The sequence below is a fragment of the Callospermophilus lateralis genome, chromosome 13 (genome assembly GCF_048772815.1).
Source record: "Callospermophilus lateralis isolate mCalLat2 chromosome 13, mCalLat2.hap1, whole genome shotgun sequence".
NCBI classification, from domain to species: Eukaryota; Metazoa; Chordata; class Mammalia; order Rodentia; family Sciuridae; genus Callospermophilus; species Callospermophilus lateralis.
Window position 1 is genome coordinate 41614090 of NC_135317.1, and position 18937 is coordinate 41633026.

General features: G+C 38.4%; 1 protein-coding gene across 2 annotated transcripts in view; it reads right to left on the bottom strand.

Annotated features, from left to right (window-relative positions):
• Positions 1-3401: 3401 nt before the first annotated feature.
• Positions 3402-18937, bottom strand: part of Ccny (cyclin Y) — a 233477-nt gene continuing 217941 nt past the window's right edge. For both annotated transcript variants that reach the window (XM_076831470.1, XM_076831471.1), the window contains 2 exons: positions 10578-10740; positions 3402-7901 (listed from right to left, as the gene is read on the bottom strand). In XM_076831470.1, the coding sequence (XP_076687585.1) occupies positions 7785-7901; positions 10578-10740 (280 nt within the window). In that variant the 3' untranslated portion in view covers positions 3402-7784. The remainder of the gene's footprint in view (positions 7902-10577; positions 10741-18937) is intronic.

Genomic DNA, 18937 nt, shown 5'->3' on the forward strand with positions numbered 1-18937 from the left:
TCCACAGTTTAGCTATTGTGAATGGAGCTGCTATAAACATTGATACGGCTACATCACTATAGTATGTTGATTTTAAGTCCTTCAAATACAGACCAAAGGGGCTGGGGATGTGGCTCAAGTGGTAGCGCGCTCGCCTGGCATGCATGCGGCCCGGGTTCGATTCTCAGCACCACGTACAAACAAAGATGTTGTGTCCGCCGATAACTAAAAAATAAACATTAAAATTCTCTCTCTCTCTCTCTCCTCTCTCTTTAAAAAAAAAAAATACAGACCAAGGAGTGGGATAGCTGAGTCAAATGGTGGTTTCATTCTAAGTTTTCTAAGGAATCTCCATATTGCTTTCCAGAGTGGCTGCACTCATTTGCAGTGCCACCAGCAATGTATGAGTGTACCTTTTCCCCCACATCCTTGCTAACACTTGTATTCTTGGTAGTTCTTGATAAGTGCCATTCTGACTGAAGTGAGATGAAATCTCAGTAGTTTTGATTTGCATTTCTCTAATTACTAGAGATGTTGAACATTTTTTCACGTATTTGTTGATCAGTTGTATATCTTACTCTGAGAAGTGTCTGTTCAGTTCCTTAGCCCATTTATTGATTGGGTTATTTATTTTTCTGGTGTTAAGTTTTTTGAGTTCTTTATATATCCTGGATTTAGGGACCATCTTTATGGCTATCTTAATTAGTTACATACACAAAGACCCTATTTCTAAATAAGATCACATTTGTAGGTTTGAAGTTGACCTGAATTTTGAAACACTGTTCAATCCACTGTAGGCTTAGAACAGGGCAATGCAAGAGGGAAGGCATTACCTTCATGGGTAGGGGTGGTAGTGGTGTTAGACAAGATCTCTAAGAGAACAGGACATTTAAGCAGACATCCATTTATTGATGGGTTTCCTACTCATCAGAGGCAGTAAATGACCATATAGCAGTGATTAAAAATAAGCCCTGAAGTCAGGTTTCTTTGCTTTATGGATTATGGATCAGGTTTTTAATCTTTCCAAGCTGAAACATCCTTATCTAGGAATGATAGCAGGTATCCTCACAAAATTGTGACATGGAAGGATTAAAACATGTACCATAGGCTTAAATTATTCTGAACTCATGGTAAACACCTGATAAATGTTTTTGTTCTTAGATTTGTTATATAATCTGTTGCTATTTCGAATGACATCTTTTCTCCATTATATTTTATCTTATTGGTTATTGCTGGTGAATTGGAAAGCTGTCAATTTTTGAATACTGATCTCTCGTAAACTGCCATCTTGCTAATCTATTAACTTTCTAAATATTTCTCCTAGATTTTCATCATGGCAATCACATCAACTTCTAGATCCTCAAAACAGAGTTAATGTAATATTCAACAAATAGCTGTAGACTTATATGTAATATTCAATAAATAACTGTAGAAGCCATGAATGCTTGTCCAAAATACACTTCGTGTACATTTCTGTCACCAGAGACAGGTTCAGGTAGTCTGCTTCATGCCCATAATAGAATGAACACATATTTATTTTCATTATTGTTAAGTCAGAACCATTAATCCATCCCCAAACACTACAGTTTTAGAAAGGCAGGGGCCAGTTTTTAGTCCTGATACACTCCTATTACACCAATACCTGGTAGATTGTAGGTTCAGTACTTTGAAACTTTATGAATATATAACTAAATAATTGATAAAGGAATGGGTGATTCTTCCTAGTTATGTGGTGAAACCCCATCTTATGAATTTGCTAGTTGTTCTTTTCCTGTGTATAATCTATGAAGGTAGGAATGATGTTTCCCATGCCCCTGCACACCAAAACAACACTTGGCAGAGTCGAATATAATAAATGGTACAATCCAATTAAATGTTTCAGGAGCATTCTACTGGACTCAAGATCTGTGTTCTTGGGGCTGGGTTGTGGCTCAGTGGTAGAGCACTTGCCTAGTATGTGTGAGGCACTGGGTTCGATTCTCAGCACCACGTATAAACAAATAAAGGTCCATCAATAACTTATACAAAAATTAAAAAAAAAAAGATTTGTGTTCTTTGCCAGGGTCTGCAAGGCCCAATTCTTCTCCACCCACATCTCCAACTACCTTTCCCTCCAAGCTCTTCCTTTTTCAATTCTTCCATGGTGACCACTACTCACAAGGTCACTTCCACCAAGTTACCCCTGCACATTACTGTCACACCACCCAATTTCCTTCAGACATGTATCACAATCCAGAGTATGCTATCTGTATGGTGTGTAGTGACTGACTGCCCTGCTAAAATGTCCACAAGAAAAGCAAAGATCTCATCTCTTCTCATTGTATTGGTCCCTACACATAGGAGACATGGTGTCTAGCATAGCTCATGGTCAATATTTTTTTGAATGGATAAGGTAAAGCCTTCAATAAAATCCACTCATTATGGAACAAACACATACATTTTCTTGAAAATACTTTAGAAATTGTTTCCTGTTTAGCTTACACTAAGGAGGCCATTGCTCTGCAGGATATTATAGAGAATGATTGAAGGGATGTAATAGGCATTTGGGACTCAGAATGCTTTGCTATAATCTACCCCAAATTCTTTATTTTTTGTTTTCCAAAGATTACAGGGGTAAGAAAATCTGTGGTTAAGACTCTCAAAAAAGTCCAGAAAAATCCCAGAATAACTAGGTCATTCATAGAATAACTTAGTGTTAGGTGTGGGAAGGATCTTCAGATAATCTAGTGACACTTCACTGTTGTAAAGATGATGAGTTGCCAATGCCAAACCATGTCATTCATGTCACAGGCCTTGTACTCGGATGTTCTGAACTTATACAACTGAAAGTGGCTGCTTCTCATCTTCCTGGATGAATGGCAGATGCCATAAAAAAGGAGCAAAATCCTTTCCTTCCAAGGTTGGGCTTCCTAAGCTCTGGTCTATAGGACTGCAATAAGCATCAATCAATAGTTAACCATGATGAGCACCCCTTTCAGGACAGACTCACTTTGAGATGCACTCACACATTCAACTTTCCTGTTCCAAGGTTTTCTGCATCTGCCAATGTGGATAAGAAATCACATCTAGACCCAGGAAAGCCCAATTTAAGGACACACTAAAGTTGAACTGCATCAGGAGAGACCCAAGGGAAAATGGACAGTAGCTGAAATTTGGATACCCTTCCAATTTATGTAAGATCTGCTGCATCTACCAATGGCCACCCTTCTCTGCGAGGGGACATTGGAAAGACGACTGATTCCCCCAGAGAAATTCAGTCTGGCTTATACTTGTCTTTTACTAGGCCCGGCCTTCCTACATGTATCCAACAGTCATGATGTGAGAATAATTGCACAGGGTGTGTTCAGAAACAAAGCAAGGTGGCAAAAACAACCAAGCAAGATCAATAGCCCAGTTCATTGAAAGATCCAGAGGTGAAGCAATTTGTTTAGGATTACATTATAATTTTAGACTGAGATTCAAAATCCAAGGTTTCATTACAACACGGATCAATACCAATGTTAACAAAATTTTATGCATAAGTTCAAGTTCCATTTAATATTTTTTCCAAATTGTATTTGTTTTGAAATAACATTCTTTTATCCCACATTTATCGATACCTGGAAAATCCAAATGCCATTCAGACACCGTGTGAGTCCATTTCTTTTGGTAACAGGTTCTTCTAGAACTTTCTACATAGGTCTGCAAGGGACATATATAATTTCCAGCACAAATCTCTGCCTGGTTACTTACGCACAGCTTTGATTTGCAGCAGTGCACACATACAGCAATCTCCAATGACTATTTTGCTTGAGCATTTAATAAAAGCAGATCATTTTGGTAATGACAACTAACTCCTGAAGAAAATTTCTCATGGGAAGTGGCACATGAGAACCTGTAGTCCCTTCACATATACAGACTCTGTAAGGAAACCTAACCTGAAAAACTGAAGAGGAAGTCTGCTGACTTGGTCAGGTCCAAATACCGAACATCAATTTTGTGGCTGCAAGCACTCCGAGGCATCTCCCTAATCTCTACAGAAGCTTGTTTGGTACCTGTGGGGCAATCTGTTTTCAGGTGCAGATTTTCTCAGCATTCAGTAAAGCAAATCATTGTCTTAATGAAGTTATCTGTAGGGCTTTCCTTGCAGTCTGCAGGGTATAAGTGTCCTTTTCTCATATCAATTCAGGGGCATGTTTCTTATTTCCTTCTTGTCTTCCAACTCCCTATGGTTGGGATCCAACCAGTGTAAGTCTTGAGATGCTGACTCCAGTAAGTTCAGGGAGACAGTGACTTACGATAAAACAGGGCAGTTAGGCCTCCATCACGCAAACATTTCCATTGATGGAGAATTCTAAGGAAGTCTCATCCTGTTTTGAATCTCTCAAGACTCACAGAACTAATATACTTTCTCTCACTGTTCTTAAAAAGAATTCATTATCTCAGCACCCACAAAATCTGTTAATTTTTATCTCAACATTATAAATAAAAAAAAAAAGCAGCAGGAAGGCAGGCACTATTTGTTCTATGTATGTATTTATTTATTTAACACTTATTAAACACCTACAATGAACCAGGAATCATATTTTATTTTTAAAAAACTCAAAGCCGTAAAATGTGGCTTTAGGTGAGAGGTTACCCAAAAGCAGCAGGAAAAGTCAAAAATCGCTCACTCCCCCAAATTCTGCCTTACAGCTCAGCTAAGGGGCAAAACACCAAGAACCAAGAAAAACTCCAAGATGGAGATACCACTGCCAAAGACGGAACACAAGAGAGCCAGCCTGAAAGACAGGCGACAAGACGAGGCTGAGCCCCAGGCCTCACGAGGTGCATTAAGGCACCAGAGCAGTTCCCAGGGCTTGCAGATCTACCACGTTGCCCACCAACTTGGTTTTAGACCCCCTGACTTCCTTTCCTTTCCCAGTTAAAGAAAAGTAAAACAAAATTCTTTGGGATGTATATTTATTGTCCCAAGACTTTGTTGTTTAAGTCAAATCTAAAATTAGAGTCAAATAAATGTGTGGTTTTCTTCACCTTTCATTAATGACAAAAATCTCTCCATTCAAATATTACATTAAGACATTATATTCTTAAGTATCATCTGGTTTTAACTGTAGGGTATTGAATCACCCTGCAAACAAATTACAGTCCCTAAAATTTACCAATAGGTACTATACTGATTTTGGGTTTGGTTTTGTTGTTTTTATCTTTTGGCAAACTTGGAACAAACCAGAAAACAAATTTTATGTCTTCATCATCATGTAAAAAAATAAAACCAAATCTAAGTTATCTACCGATGTGTCAAGTGATCATACTGCAAAAGTAAAACTAAAAGCTACACTTACAGCAAAGTTTTTAAAGTTCTTAGTGCGAGAAACATAACCAGTTAATACAGATCAATACCAATTAATGAATATGGAAAAATTTCCTATACAGAGGTAGAGTCCAGTGCACAAGGCTAAAACAATATTCAACAGTCTAAACAAGACTGAGCCAGGTTTTACGGAATCCACTTTAAGTTTCAGGTATCAGACTGTATGTACATACATACAATAAATAGACTATACAATTTTTTAAAGTAGTTTAATAAACTCCACAAAATTATAGTAGATGCATTGAAATATTTACATAGTTCAATTTTCAAATCTCTCATTCAAATAAAAGGGATAAAAATAAGATTTCTGCTATAAAGTCAGCAGAACCTCTTTCCTGAAATGGATCAGTAAAATAAGATATTTTACATGAGAGGAACAAATTTATGTCTAAGAGGTATTCATATTCAGCTAAGAAAATATGTCCCTTTTGAAGCTATATAGATTAGGGAATATAAAACGATACTTTCTACATTTTTAGACTTCTGTTTAAAGTTCTAAATTCAACTCTTACTTGAAGAGAGAAGGTGATTTTGGTACTCATTCAGAATAAGTCAACACAATTACATGGGAAGGTATTTAACTCTTCATTTTCTGCTTGTCTGAAAGTTCAGTCCAGGGAGAACCTGATCATATTTATGGCCTGAACAATTATGATCATACATAACACATACTCCATTGAAACCTGACTAGCACTTTTGGCTGGGTGTTCTTGAGATTTTGACTTTCTGAGTCCCCTCCATTTCCAAACTTGTTTCATTGAGAGTAGACACGTTGGAGATTGGGGGTACAATTTTAAGGTTCTTAAGACTAACATAAGAGTCCAAAGTTTTCCAAGCTCACATAGAAGGGAGGTGAAACAGACCAACTGCTGCCATTTGCCTCAGAGACTTGAAAAAGGAAAAAGCTCAGAAACCTCAGTCACTGTTACCTAATAAAATAAGCAAAATCCAAAGTGTAAATGACTCAGATTCTCAGGCTTCATATCAAATTTACTATTTTATACTCTATCTTTAACCTTTTTACTTTATTTGATATAAAAGATTCTTATCTAGCCCATAAGGAAATCAGGGATAGTCAGAAAATGAGAAAGTTCGGTCATAATTAATGAAGCATAAGCCTTCACAGTTTGAATTTTGTATAACTTCTCTAAGCACCCACAATGAAAATGCAAGTTGAGTTGTTTTATTCATCATTCTGTGAAAAATACCTCAGTAAATAGTAACATTTTCCCTTCGATGGTCCGCCCACTGGAATACCCCACCCACCCCATTTTTTTTTAATTTTAGATTTTTAAAAAATTTTATACAAATAGACTAACTTTGATTTAAAGTAAACATATAAAAATTGAGAATAATATTGCTTGCAACAATGGACATGGAAGTAGAAGAATGAACTAGGCAGGGAGTACAAAGAAATGGCTCCTACACAATGACTTGGGCAAACAATGAGCTCCCTGGGAAAGTTTTCAACCAGAGGATGCCCTTGGCTGCACATTGTTTCCTTCAGTCCACAAAGTCTGACTGATTTTTGTAACTAAAACTTCAGGCCAGAGGGGGAAAAACAGCAACTGCAAGAAAATTGGAAGGCACAAGCACCCATATGATCTAGAATTTTCTTGGGGTGAGGGGTAAAAAGGGCAAGGGATACTTTTGGTTCAGCACTACAGTCAAGTTAACTTTGCCATGGTTGAAGAAAAACTGTATAAAATAAAGATGTACAGAAATATAACGAGCACAGCCCACTTGTGAGGAAGAAAGCTCAGAAGACAGCTCACAGAGTAGTGCAGAGAGAAACAAACCAGTACTATTTATTTGGATGTCTGTGCCATGGTGGGTACAAACTATATTCTCTGCTCTGTGGGACCAAAATGAAAACAGAATAAAAACAAACGAATGAAAATCCCCCAAATCCCAAAAAAGCAGCAAGAAGGAATGCAAGAAGTCTTACAGAACATACTGATCCAAATGGGGGTGATAAACGTGGCACTCCTGTCTTTAATGCACATCCAACTCTGCTATCTACTGTGTGGTTTTTTGTTGTTGTTGTTGTTTTTTTTTTTTTTTTTTTTTTTTGTCATATTCATCTACTGACCAGATGGGGGACTTAAGAAATGGCCAAGGCGTTCAACCATTTTCCCTGCCTCCACACGACTTCCCTTTCCCTTTATTTCCTCCTCCAGGATTAGAGTCTGTTTCCTCCACGAAGGAAGTGCTGTTGATGATGGGGAAAGGCATGAAACAGGATTTCCACAATACTGATCTTGCTTCCTCAAAGCCTTGCTGAGTGCAGTTCACACAGCGTGGAGGAGGTCATGAAGGCAGCCTGATGGAGCTATGAGTTAAAAAAGAAAAGGAAAGGGAAAAACAAAAACAAAACCACCCCAAGTTCGTTTTTTCTCAAACTAAAGGAGAAACTGAGGGATGGTGCGGCCTCCAGTGGGGACATCCATGGTTAGGAGATGATGGCTGGGGACCACCTCGCCAGATTCAGATTGTCAGCACTTGCTGACCGCTTCCTCGTGGATCTTCTCAGGTCCTTGTACTTGTCCTCGCAGAGGCGAGAAATAGCCTGAGGGGCAAGAGAGACAAAGCAGGTCAGAGATGGACTCCCACTTGGCCTGGAAGCGGCTCTTCCCTCAGCCAGGAGGGATCTGCAAGTCCAACTTCTCCCCTGCTTTTGTCTTTCCATGAACACCGTGCACTCAACAAGGCTATGGAACACAGCAATCCCCTGGCCCTACTGCAGTTTTCTTTTTTACCCACCTTCTAACATACTAGCCAATTTATTTGTTGTGCTTATTGTTTGTTCTCTCTTTCCAGCAGAATGTAAAGTCCCAAGTACAGTCTTGTTTCATAGTGGTACCCTTGTGTCAGTGTGCTGACTGGATGCGTAAGTTACAACAGAGGCATGACACAACAGAGCATGAACACAACAGGGGTGTGTCAAAGCACCTGGAAGCAGAGGGAATGAGCAACTGACTCTATTTTGAGGACACATTCGTGACCAAGGATGGAACCAGGCTTCCAGGGATATGCCTGAGGAGAAGGAAGAGGAGGAGGAAATTGCCAAGAGGGTGAGAATATCCTCAGCAAGGGCAGAAGGTCCCAGCCAAATGGTGTTGGCTTGGTAAGTGGTGGGCAAAGCCAGGGCTCAGGGCTACCAAAAGACAGCAAGGGACAGAGACAGCAAGCCAGTTGGGACCAGACTGAAACGGCCATCTACCATACTAGCTGGCTCAGGCTTTATTCTTTAGGTAGCACAAATCTGCCCATGATTTTAAGACAACATTCCAAAACCCCAAACTGCATTTTAGAAACACAATTCCTGTGATAGCATGAACAATGGACTGGAGGAGAGCTACAGGAATCAAGGATGTCTTCTGTCTGAATGAGAAATGAATTAGGGAAGCCGACAGATTATAACAGAATTCCTCATCTAAAACATATATCATACACATTATATAGATGGCATATTTGAAGAAGAGAAAATCAGATTCCTTAGGGGCAGGAGAGCTATCCTTTTTCAGAGCAAATTCTTTTCATTTATTTAAATTTCCTAAGATTACCATCTGTTGTTTCTCAGCTTATAAATATTTAAATCTGAATGTAATATAGTCACAGATTAATAATGTTCTACCTTACTCTAGATTTTATTATGCAAAGTGATGTTAGCTTTATTCACATCCCCACAAGTGCACAGACATACTAATTTATTTCAAAGACAAAGCCTCCTCTCCCCAGGACTGAACGAACAAGTATAGCCCATGGCAGTAGACCAGGGCCTGCTGTTTGGACCGAGAGAGGGTCATGCTCACCAGGAAACCCTAATTGTATTTCATGTGTTCACAAAGATTTGAACATGTGCCTTGGAAGAAATCACTCAGAGGGAAGGGTTTCCATCTGAACAGGTGAAGCACAGACCACATGAGTATTTTCATCCCAACAGCTGGGACAGGATCACAGCAAAATGACTTGAATTCTCAAAACCTCTTCTGGATTTTCATTTAAACCCCAGTGCTAGGCAGCTGATCTTTTCCAATGTTTTACCAAGTTTCCTTCTTGGGATTAACATATTATTTCCTTTTTAAAATGTTTGCTTTCCTAAATCTATAATCCATAATAATTCTCTTCTTCTACATCTCAGCTTTGTGTCATTCAGCTTTTAGACCTGTTAGACCACCACGTTGCCCACCTGTCACCGTACTGAAAAGGGACAGCATTCACTTCACATGAATGGTGCAGCAGGCAGCACAGGACCTCTTAATTTTTTTTAATATTTATTTTTTAGTTTTGGGTGGACACAATATCTTTGTTTGTTTTATGTGGTGCTGAGGATCAAACCCAGTGCCTCACGCATGCTAGGCAAGCATTTTACCACTGAGCCACAGCCACAGCCCTGGACCTCTTGATTCTTACCAAGTCTGGAAAAGGATTATGCCATCTATCACTTTAGCCCAAGGCTCTCTGAAATAAAACCAAAATGTTGCCAGTGGTAAATTCCAGAGGCAAGAGACCAGAGCCTCAGCACACCTTCTCTGGAGGAACGTGTCTCACCAGTGATCTTACTACTCTGCCATTCCCTCCTGTCTAAAAGTCAGATGGGAAAAGCATGGTGAAAATACATTGTGATGAGACACAAAAGTCATTCAGGTTAATAATGATGGCTCTAACCCAGACCCAGACCACCAGGTGCAGCTGGCTCCAGCTCTAACTGAACTATAGAACAAATATTTAAGAAAAAAGAAGTCAAACCTTCTTGGATTGCCGATTGTTAAAGTCATCTGGTAGCGTTCCCCTATTAAGTGCATGCTGGGAAATACCTTTTTTGAAGGGGCTTATAATTTTTTTAAAAACCCTATTTATAAGGACAAGGGTTTTAAAAAATCTTTAATTTCAAAATAGAATCAATACATATGACATTAAGAAGGTTATTAGGGATTAGGGCTATAGCTCAGAGGCCTGGCATGTATGAGGCACTGGGTTCCATCCTTAGCACCACACAAAAATAAACAAATAAAGGCATTCTGTCCATTTATAACAACAAAAAAAATTTTTGTTAAATAAAGTTTATTAAAAACGTGAAGCTGTGCAAGTTATAATCAACTAAATTAACCGAGCAGCAATAACTCCAAGGACTTTGTCCTTATTTTACAACAGCAAATGGGAGACATCATTGTACTTCTGTGGTAATGAGAAGGTACATCTGCAACAGTGCTCTAGAGGACAATGTCTTAAAACATCTTACCTCAAGCTTGTGGGCCCTTTCCCTGCTCAGTGGCTCCAAAGGAAAGCTCAGGTTATTTGCTTCTGCCAAAGAACGAAGATCAAAATAATACTTGGCGTATACACTGGAAGGGACGTTGATGTTGAACTGGAGCAATTCAAGAAACTGTCGCTCTAGCTCATTCCTGCAAAGCAAAAGCAAAAATAGAACACACTTAGCTGCCCACCAGGCTGTGTGGCCTGCCAAGCTGCTGGAGACCAGACTGCAGAAAACTGCCATCCTCCAGGGAGAAAAATGATCTAATTAATTGCCTGGCTGGACACCAGAGATGCAGTTTAACCACCAAATTGGTATTAAAAACTGAATCTGCTTGATCCAGTGCCCAGAAGGATGAAGCCTGATTAATTAGGATGATTACCAGGAAGTGCTTCAGGGTGATTCATTTCACTGACACCTAACACATACACAGCAGGCCTGGCTACAAATCTCAGCACGAACAGTCTGCTCGCATGATGTGGCCTGCACCTTGCTTGCATGGCAGACTAGATGAAGCAGTCAAGAGCTGTCAAGTGAAGTCTAGTGAGGGCCTCATGACAGTTACACACAGGAAAAAATGGCCCCTGTAGACCTAGAGAACTGGGATTTCTCAATGGCTCTTTCCTACTTTTTGAGAGAAAAGAGTGTAAGAACTGTTAGGGGCTTCTCAAGGGGAGAGACTGCTGCAAAGGTTTGTGGGGAGTGTTCAATCCCAGCCCCAATCCTTAAAGGGAGCTCACAGATCCTGAACTATCAAAGCAGCATTTTCCTAGTTTCAGTACGCACGCCAGTCACCTGGGGGACTGTGAAAGCACGTTTTTGGACTGTACCCTCAGACTTGGACTTAGTAGGCCTGAAAAAAATCACATTTATAACAAGTTCCCAGGTGATAGTGATGCTGAGGCTGTTGGGCCCTGGTTTACACTTTGAGAACCAGTCAACTAAAGAGATGGGTGAAAAAACATAGTGTTATGATACATCTTGTCAGTCCATTTCCATTTTGAGGAAATGTTGAGTAGCTGGAAGGGGAGCGACAGATAAATTTTTAAAGGACTGGTCCTGGACAAAGTGCTCCATTTCAACACCACCTCCTCCATGAAGTATCTGGTGATGCCAGGCTCACAGGACCCTGCAATCTTCTATTTCTGACCTTTATCACACTATTTTGTAATTGTTTTTACTCAGTCTCTCCTATTTATCTCCTCATAGCCAGGAATTGTGACAACTGACTTGACATGCCTGTTCCCTAAACTGAACTGATTTTATGAAAGTTTGAAGTTCTGGCAGAAAGGAACAAGGGTTTATGGTGGGGTTCTTCTGGCTGAGTAAGCCCAGTACAGAAAGGCAGGCCATGTAGTCACCACAGGTAAAGCTCAACACTGGCAAGCCCTATCCCCAGTGGTGGGCCTCTGTCCTCCAGATCCCATTCTGAGTCATGCTCTGCCAACCTCATTGAACACACAATTTGATTTTTGGGATCTCAAACTACCTCAGCACTATCCTTTTCCCTTGAGTACAGTGCTATCTTGCCTGAGCCTGGTGAGTCATCTAACTGAGGCAGTAGAGGCAAAGGAGGAATGTGCCCTCATTTCATGCTGTTGAAACAAGGGACAGAGCATAAAGAAGAAAAGGGAGGCTGGTATCTGAATGATGGCTTTGGTGGGACAGAAACTATCAGGCCACATAAGAATTTCAAAACAGTGAGTTGCTGATGAAAGCCTAAGTGAAGTCATGTGAATGAGGGTCTTTCAATAAAATAAAGATAAGCATATCTTGCTTGCTATTTCTATACAGTCAAGTGGAAGAAATGAACAAGCTCCAAATGTACAAACTATTCCGAATCTTATATTTTTAAGGAGTTTACTTTTATTTGGAAAAACTTTTTAATTTTAATTTACTTCTATTTTATTGCTTCATTTAAATGAAATTTAGTAAGAGATCATCCTGTAAAATACTGGAATTCCAGGTAATATTTCAAGAAAACAAGAGTGTCAAAAATACTGCCAAGGACAGAAGTGCCAAAAAGGAATGGGTTAGAAGGAGCAACTCTGGGGTGAATATGCAAGGTGCCTGTGGAAAGATCGCCGTCTGGTGGCTAAGAAGTGCCACTATCCTCCCAATGCTAAGGCAGAAAATTCTAATTTTATATTTTAAGAGAACTAGTTTAATGATCCTATCCAAAATGGTATATGGACAGCAATCTCTCCAATTGGAGGTACACACAGTGGGCAAATTCAGGATGCACTCACTTAAGGTAAAAATAATGCTCCAAGAATGTTGGGGAACATAACATCAGGAAAGAGATTTCTAGATCTGTAATTCTGTCAGAGAACATATCCAAGGGAGCAAGTTTTCCTGTCAGCTGCGTCTTTCACAGTCATTTTTCTCCTGCTCTGAGAGGAAAAAGGCCACTCATCCATACTTGCTAAGATTCACTGTCCCAAGGAAAAAAAAATCCCTAAGGAGCTAAGCAAAGAGTTATGATACCATTTGATGTTGTGAAAACAAATAACTAATGACTAGTAATAACTGAAAAGAATCCTGATTTTGCTTTCAACAATCTGAAAAAGTGGCTGGCAGACTTATTTAAATAACTTTTACTAATAGGTGACTGTGTAATTTTACCATATAATTTGGAAAGACTTGAGTGATGCTACTATAACAAAACACCTTGCAATTTCATCTACTTATATGAATATATTCCTCTCAGCACTTATGTTACAGAAGAAAGAGAAAAGACAAATGGAAATAAAACTTATGCTAAATTATTGCTTCATCCTATCAATAAGTAACAATCACAAATTAAAATATCAATTAATGGAAGAAAAACAGGTATACTGATCTCATTAAGAGATGGATTTCCCAATGATAAAAGAAGGAAGGAAAAATCCTGCATCACATGGAAAATAAACAATATGTTACTGAATGATCAATGGGTTACAGAAGACATAAAGGAGGAAATCAAAAAATTCTTAGAGATAAACGACAATTCAGACACAACATACCAGAATCTATGGGACACAATGAAAGCAGTTTTAAGAGGGAAATTCATTTCCTGGAGTTCATTCCTCAAAAAAAGAAAAAAACCAACAAATAAATGAACTCACACTACATCTCAAAACCCTAGAAAAGGAAGAGCAAAACAACAGCAAACATAGCAGAAGACAAGAAATAATTAAAATCAGAGCGGAAATCAACGAAATTGAAACAAAAAAAAAAACCATTGAAAAAATTGATAAAACTAAAAGTTGGTTCTTTGAAAAAATAAATAAGATCGACAGACCCTTAGCCATGCTAACGAAGAAAAGAAGAGAGAAAACTCAAACTACTAACATATGGGATGAAAAAGGCAATATCACAATAGACACTACAGAAATACAGAAGATAATTAGAAAGTATTTTGAAACCCTATATTCTAATAAAATAGAAGACAGTGAAGATATCGATAAATTTCTTAAGACATATGATCTGCCCAGATTGAGTCAGGAAGACACACACAATTTAAAAAGACCAATAACAAAAGAAGAAATAGAAGAAGCCATCAAAAGATTACCAACCAAGAAAAGCCCTAGACCGGATGGGTATACAGCGGAGTTTTACAAAACCTTCAAAGAAGAATTAATACCAATACTTTTCAAGCTATTTCAAGAAATAGAAAAAGAAGGAGCTCTTCCAAATTCATTTTATGAGGCCAACATCACCCTGATCCTGAAACCAGACAAAGACACTTCAAAGAAAGAAAACTACAGACCAATATCTCTAATGAACATAGATGCAAAAATTCTCAATAAAATCCTGGCGAATCGAATACAAAAGCATATCAAAAAAATTGTGCACCATGATCAAGTAGGATTCATCCCTGGGATGCAAGGTTGGTTCAATATACGGAAATCAATAAATGTTATTCACCACATCAATAGACTTAAAGATAAGAACCATATGATCGTCTCGATAGATGCAGAAAAAGCATTCGACAAAGTACAGCATCCCGTTATGTTCAAAACACTAGAAAAACTAGGGATAACAGGAACTTACCTCAACATTGTAAAAGCTATATATGCTAAGCCTCAGGCTAGCATCATTCTAAATGGAGAAAAACTGAAGGCATTCCCACTAAAATCTGGAACAAGACAGGGATGCCCTCTCTCACCACTTCTATTTAATTTAGTCCTTGAAATACTAGCCAGAGTAATTAGACAGACAAAAGAAATTAAAGGCATAAAAATAGGAAAAGAAGAACTTAAAATATCACTGTTTGCGGACAACATGATCCTATACCTAGAAGACCCAAAAGGGTCTACAAAGAAACTACTAGAACTAATAAATGAATTCAGCAAAGTGGCAGGATATAAAATCAACACGCATAAATCAAAGGCATTTCTGTATATCAGCAACAAAACTTCTGAAATGGAAATGAGGAAAACCACCCCATTCACGATATCCTCAAAGAAAATAAAATACTTGGGAATCAACCTAACAAAAGAGGTGAAAGATTTATACAATGAAAACTACAGAACCCTAAAGAGAGAGACAGAAGAAGATCTTAGAAGGTGGAAAAATGTACCCTGTTCATGGATAGGCAGAATCAACATCATCAAAATGGCGATATTACCCAAAGTTCTCTACAGGTTCAACGCAATGCCAATCAAAATCCCAATGGCATTTCTTGTAGAAATAGATAAAGCTATCATGAAATTCATATGGAAAAACAAAAGACCCAGAATAGCAAAAGCAATTCTAAGCAGGAAGTGTGAATCTGGAGGTACAGCGATACCAGATTTCAAACTGTACTACAGAGCAACAGTAACAAAAACATCATGGTACTGGTACCAAAACAGGCAGGTGGACCAATGGTACAGAATAGAGGACACAGAGATCAATCCACAAAATTACAACTTTCTTATATTTGATAAAGGGGCTAAAAGCATGCAATGGAGAAAGGATAGCATCTTCAACAAATGGTGCTGGGAATACTGGAAATCCATATGCAACAAAATGAAGCTGAACCCCTTTCTCTCACCATGCACAAAAGTTAATTCAAAATGGATCAAAGAGCTTTCTTCTATCAGACTCTGCGCCTGATGATAGAAGAAAAAGTTGGCTCCGACCTACATATTGTGGGGTCAGGCTCCAAATTCCTTAATAGGACGCCCATAGCCTAGAGTTAAATACAAGAATAAACAAATGGGACTTACTCAAACTAAAAAGTTTTTTCTCAGCAAGAGAAACAATAAGAGAGGTAAACAGGGAACCTACATCCTGGGAACAAATTTTTACTCCTCACACTTCAGATAGAGCCCTAATATCCAGAATATACAAAGAACTCAAAAAATTAAACAATAAGATAACAAATAACCCTATCAACAAATGGACCAAGGACCTGAACAGACACTTCTCAGAGGAGGACATACAATCAATCAATCAACAAGTACATGAAAAAATGCTCACCATCTCTAGCAGTCAGAGAAATGCAAATCAAAACCACCCTAAGATACCATCTCACTCCAGTAAGATTGGCAGCCATTATGAAGTCAAACAACAATAAGTGCTGGCGAGGATGTGGGGAAAAGGGTACACTTGTACATTGCTGGTGGGACTGCAAATTGGTGCGGCCAATATGGAGAGCAGTATGGAGATTCCTGGGAAAACCGGGAATGGAACCACCATTTGACCCAGCTATCGCCCTTCTCGGTCTATTCCCTGAGGACCTTAAAAGAGCATACTATAGGGATACTGCCACATCAATGATCATAGCAGCACAATTCACAATAGCTAGACTCTGGAACCAACCTAGATGCCCTTCAATAGATGAATGGATAAAAAAAATGTGGCATTTATACACAATGGAGTATTACGCAGCACTAAAAAACGACAAAATCATGGAATTCGCAGGGAAATGGATGGCATTAGAGCAGATTATGCTAAGTGAAGCTAGCCAATCCTTAAAAAACAAATACCAAATGTCTTCTTTGATATAAAGAGAGTAACTAAGAACAGAACAGGGAGGAAGAGCATGAGGAAAAGATTAACATTAAACAGAGACGAGTGGGGGGAGAGAAAGGGAGAGAGAAGGGAAACTGTATGGAAATGGAAGGAGACCCTCATTGTTACACAAAATTACATATAAGAGTTTGTGAGGGGAAAGGGGAAAAAAAAAAACAAGGGAGAGAATTGAATAACAGCAGATGGGGTAGAGAGGGAAGATGAGAGGGAAGGGGAGGGGGGATAGTAGGGAATAGGAAAGGTAGCAGAATACAACAGTCACTAATATGGCATTATGTAAAAATGTGGATGTGTAACCGATGTGATTCTGCAACTTGTATTTGGGGTAAAAATGGGAGTTCATAACCCACTTGAATCAAATGTATGAAAGATGATATGTCATGAGCTTTGTAATGTTTTGAATAACCAATAAAAAAAAAAAGAGATGGTTTTCCCATAACACTTTACTTCTTCTATTTAATAATGTTTATAAAAATGTGATATATTGTTTTGATCAACTGAGTACTACGAACTCAGGCCTGAATATTTTTAATAAGTTAGACTATTAAAGTCCAGAAAATAACAGTGCAGTTTTAACTTGTATGTACACTTTTGTGATGGACAATTTTGAGGAATAAATTTAATGTGGGAGAAAACTAGAAAGGAAATAATGATTTTAAAAAGAAAAAGGAGCAATATAAAATGCTCAACTCTAAAAAACATGGATCATGGTGGGAATCATATTGCTGGTGTTTAGTCTTCAATGCATACTTTTAACTTTAAAACAATATAACAGGGCTGGGGTTGTGGTTCAGCAATACAGTGCGTGTCTAGCATGCGGGAGGCGAGGCCATGGGTTTGATCTTCAGCACCACATAAAAATAAATACATAAAATAAATGTGTTATTTAAAAAATATATATATATATGATTGCCTTTACAATTATCAAAATTTATGGTGAAAAAACTTCAATATCACCATAAAAATGAAATGGGGAGACAAATTTTTCTATATTTTTCTGTGACGGACAAGCCAAAATATGTGAAGAGCTTTGATGTCATGGTTATTTGGCTTGTTCCTCCAGATATGGAGATATAACTGCTCTGAATACCTCTGTATAATCAGGAATTGTAAATATGATACAAGGGCACTCTTTGGGCTAATACCCCCCTACTTTTAGTAGATACCTCTTGCTTCCTTCTACCTTTTGGCAGGGAAGAAACTTGTAAATTCCTGATTCCACATATGCAACTGTTTGATCAATTCCTCCTTAGAAGAATATATAGTCTTTTATTGAATGTTAATCCATATACCACTGATTAAACAGAACATTAAAAATGGACCACCAGGGAAGAGGGCATCAACCCAGTTTCTTCAGGAAGACTTTACAATCTGGTCTTTAAAGAACAAAGCATTTCCTGCATGCTTCTTCCTCTACTCAACCTTAGGCCTTTGAGTCATTAATGCTCAAATGTATGAATTAATGAGATTCAGCCAGTAGCTTGCATAATGATGCAACAATCTAGTCACCAACAGGTTTCAAGGAAAGAACAAAAGCCAGGCTAAAAAAAATTATCAATCCTCTTTGGACAAAATATTGTACAGAACTTTTGCACTTCAGTGCTTGTTTTTTTCAAAATACTGAATAATGCAGCAGCTGGATTCAATAAAACATGTACTGTTACTATTTTGCTCTTGAAAAATAATTTAACTTCACTATAATGTAGTAATTGCCTGAAGTATGGACTATCCAACAAAAACCAGACACTTTAAAATATCCTCATCAAAACAAATCTCTGTGTGTGGTGGTGGTGAGATGGTATTGGGGAACAAATTCAGGATCTTGTCACAGGCAAGCAAATACTCTACCACTGAAAAACACCCCTCTCCCCCAAATAATTCTTGATATGACTTTAATTTCAGCTGCACAAACTCTGGCCTAATTTTCCATCTTCCTTATGTAGAAAAATTTTGACTTTTGTTACGGTTTATATATGAGGTATGAGACAATACAAGAATTCCCACAAGTGAAATGATTAGGTTATGAGAGATTTGACCTAATCAGCAAATTAATCCACTGATATAGATTTATAGGAGGGTAACTGGAAGGAGGTAGGGTGTGCCTTCAGACTTTATATCTTTTCATTGTGAGCAGAGTTTCCTCTGCCTCCTGACTATCATCTTGAGCTGCTTTCTTTCCCCGTGCTCTTCTACCATGATGTTCTGCCTCACCTGAGCCCTGGAGCAACAGACTGAACCTCTGTAATCTTAAGACAAAATAAACTTTCCCCATCCACATTGTCTTTGTCAGGTCTTTTGGTCACGGCAATAAAAAATCTGACTGAAACAACATTCAAAAAATA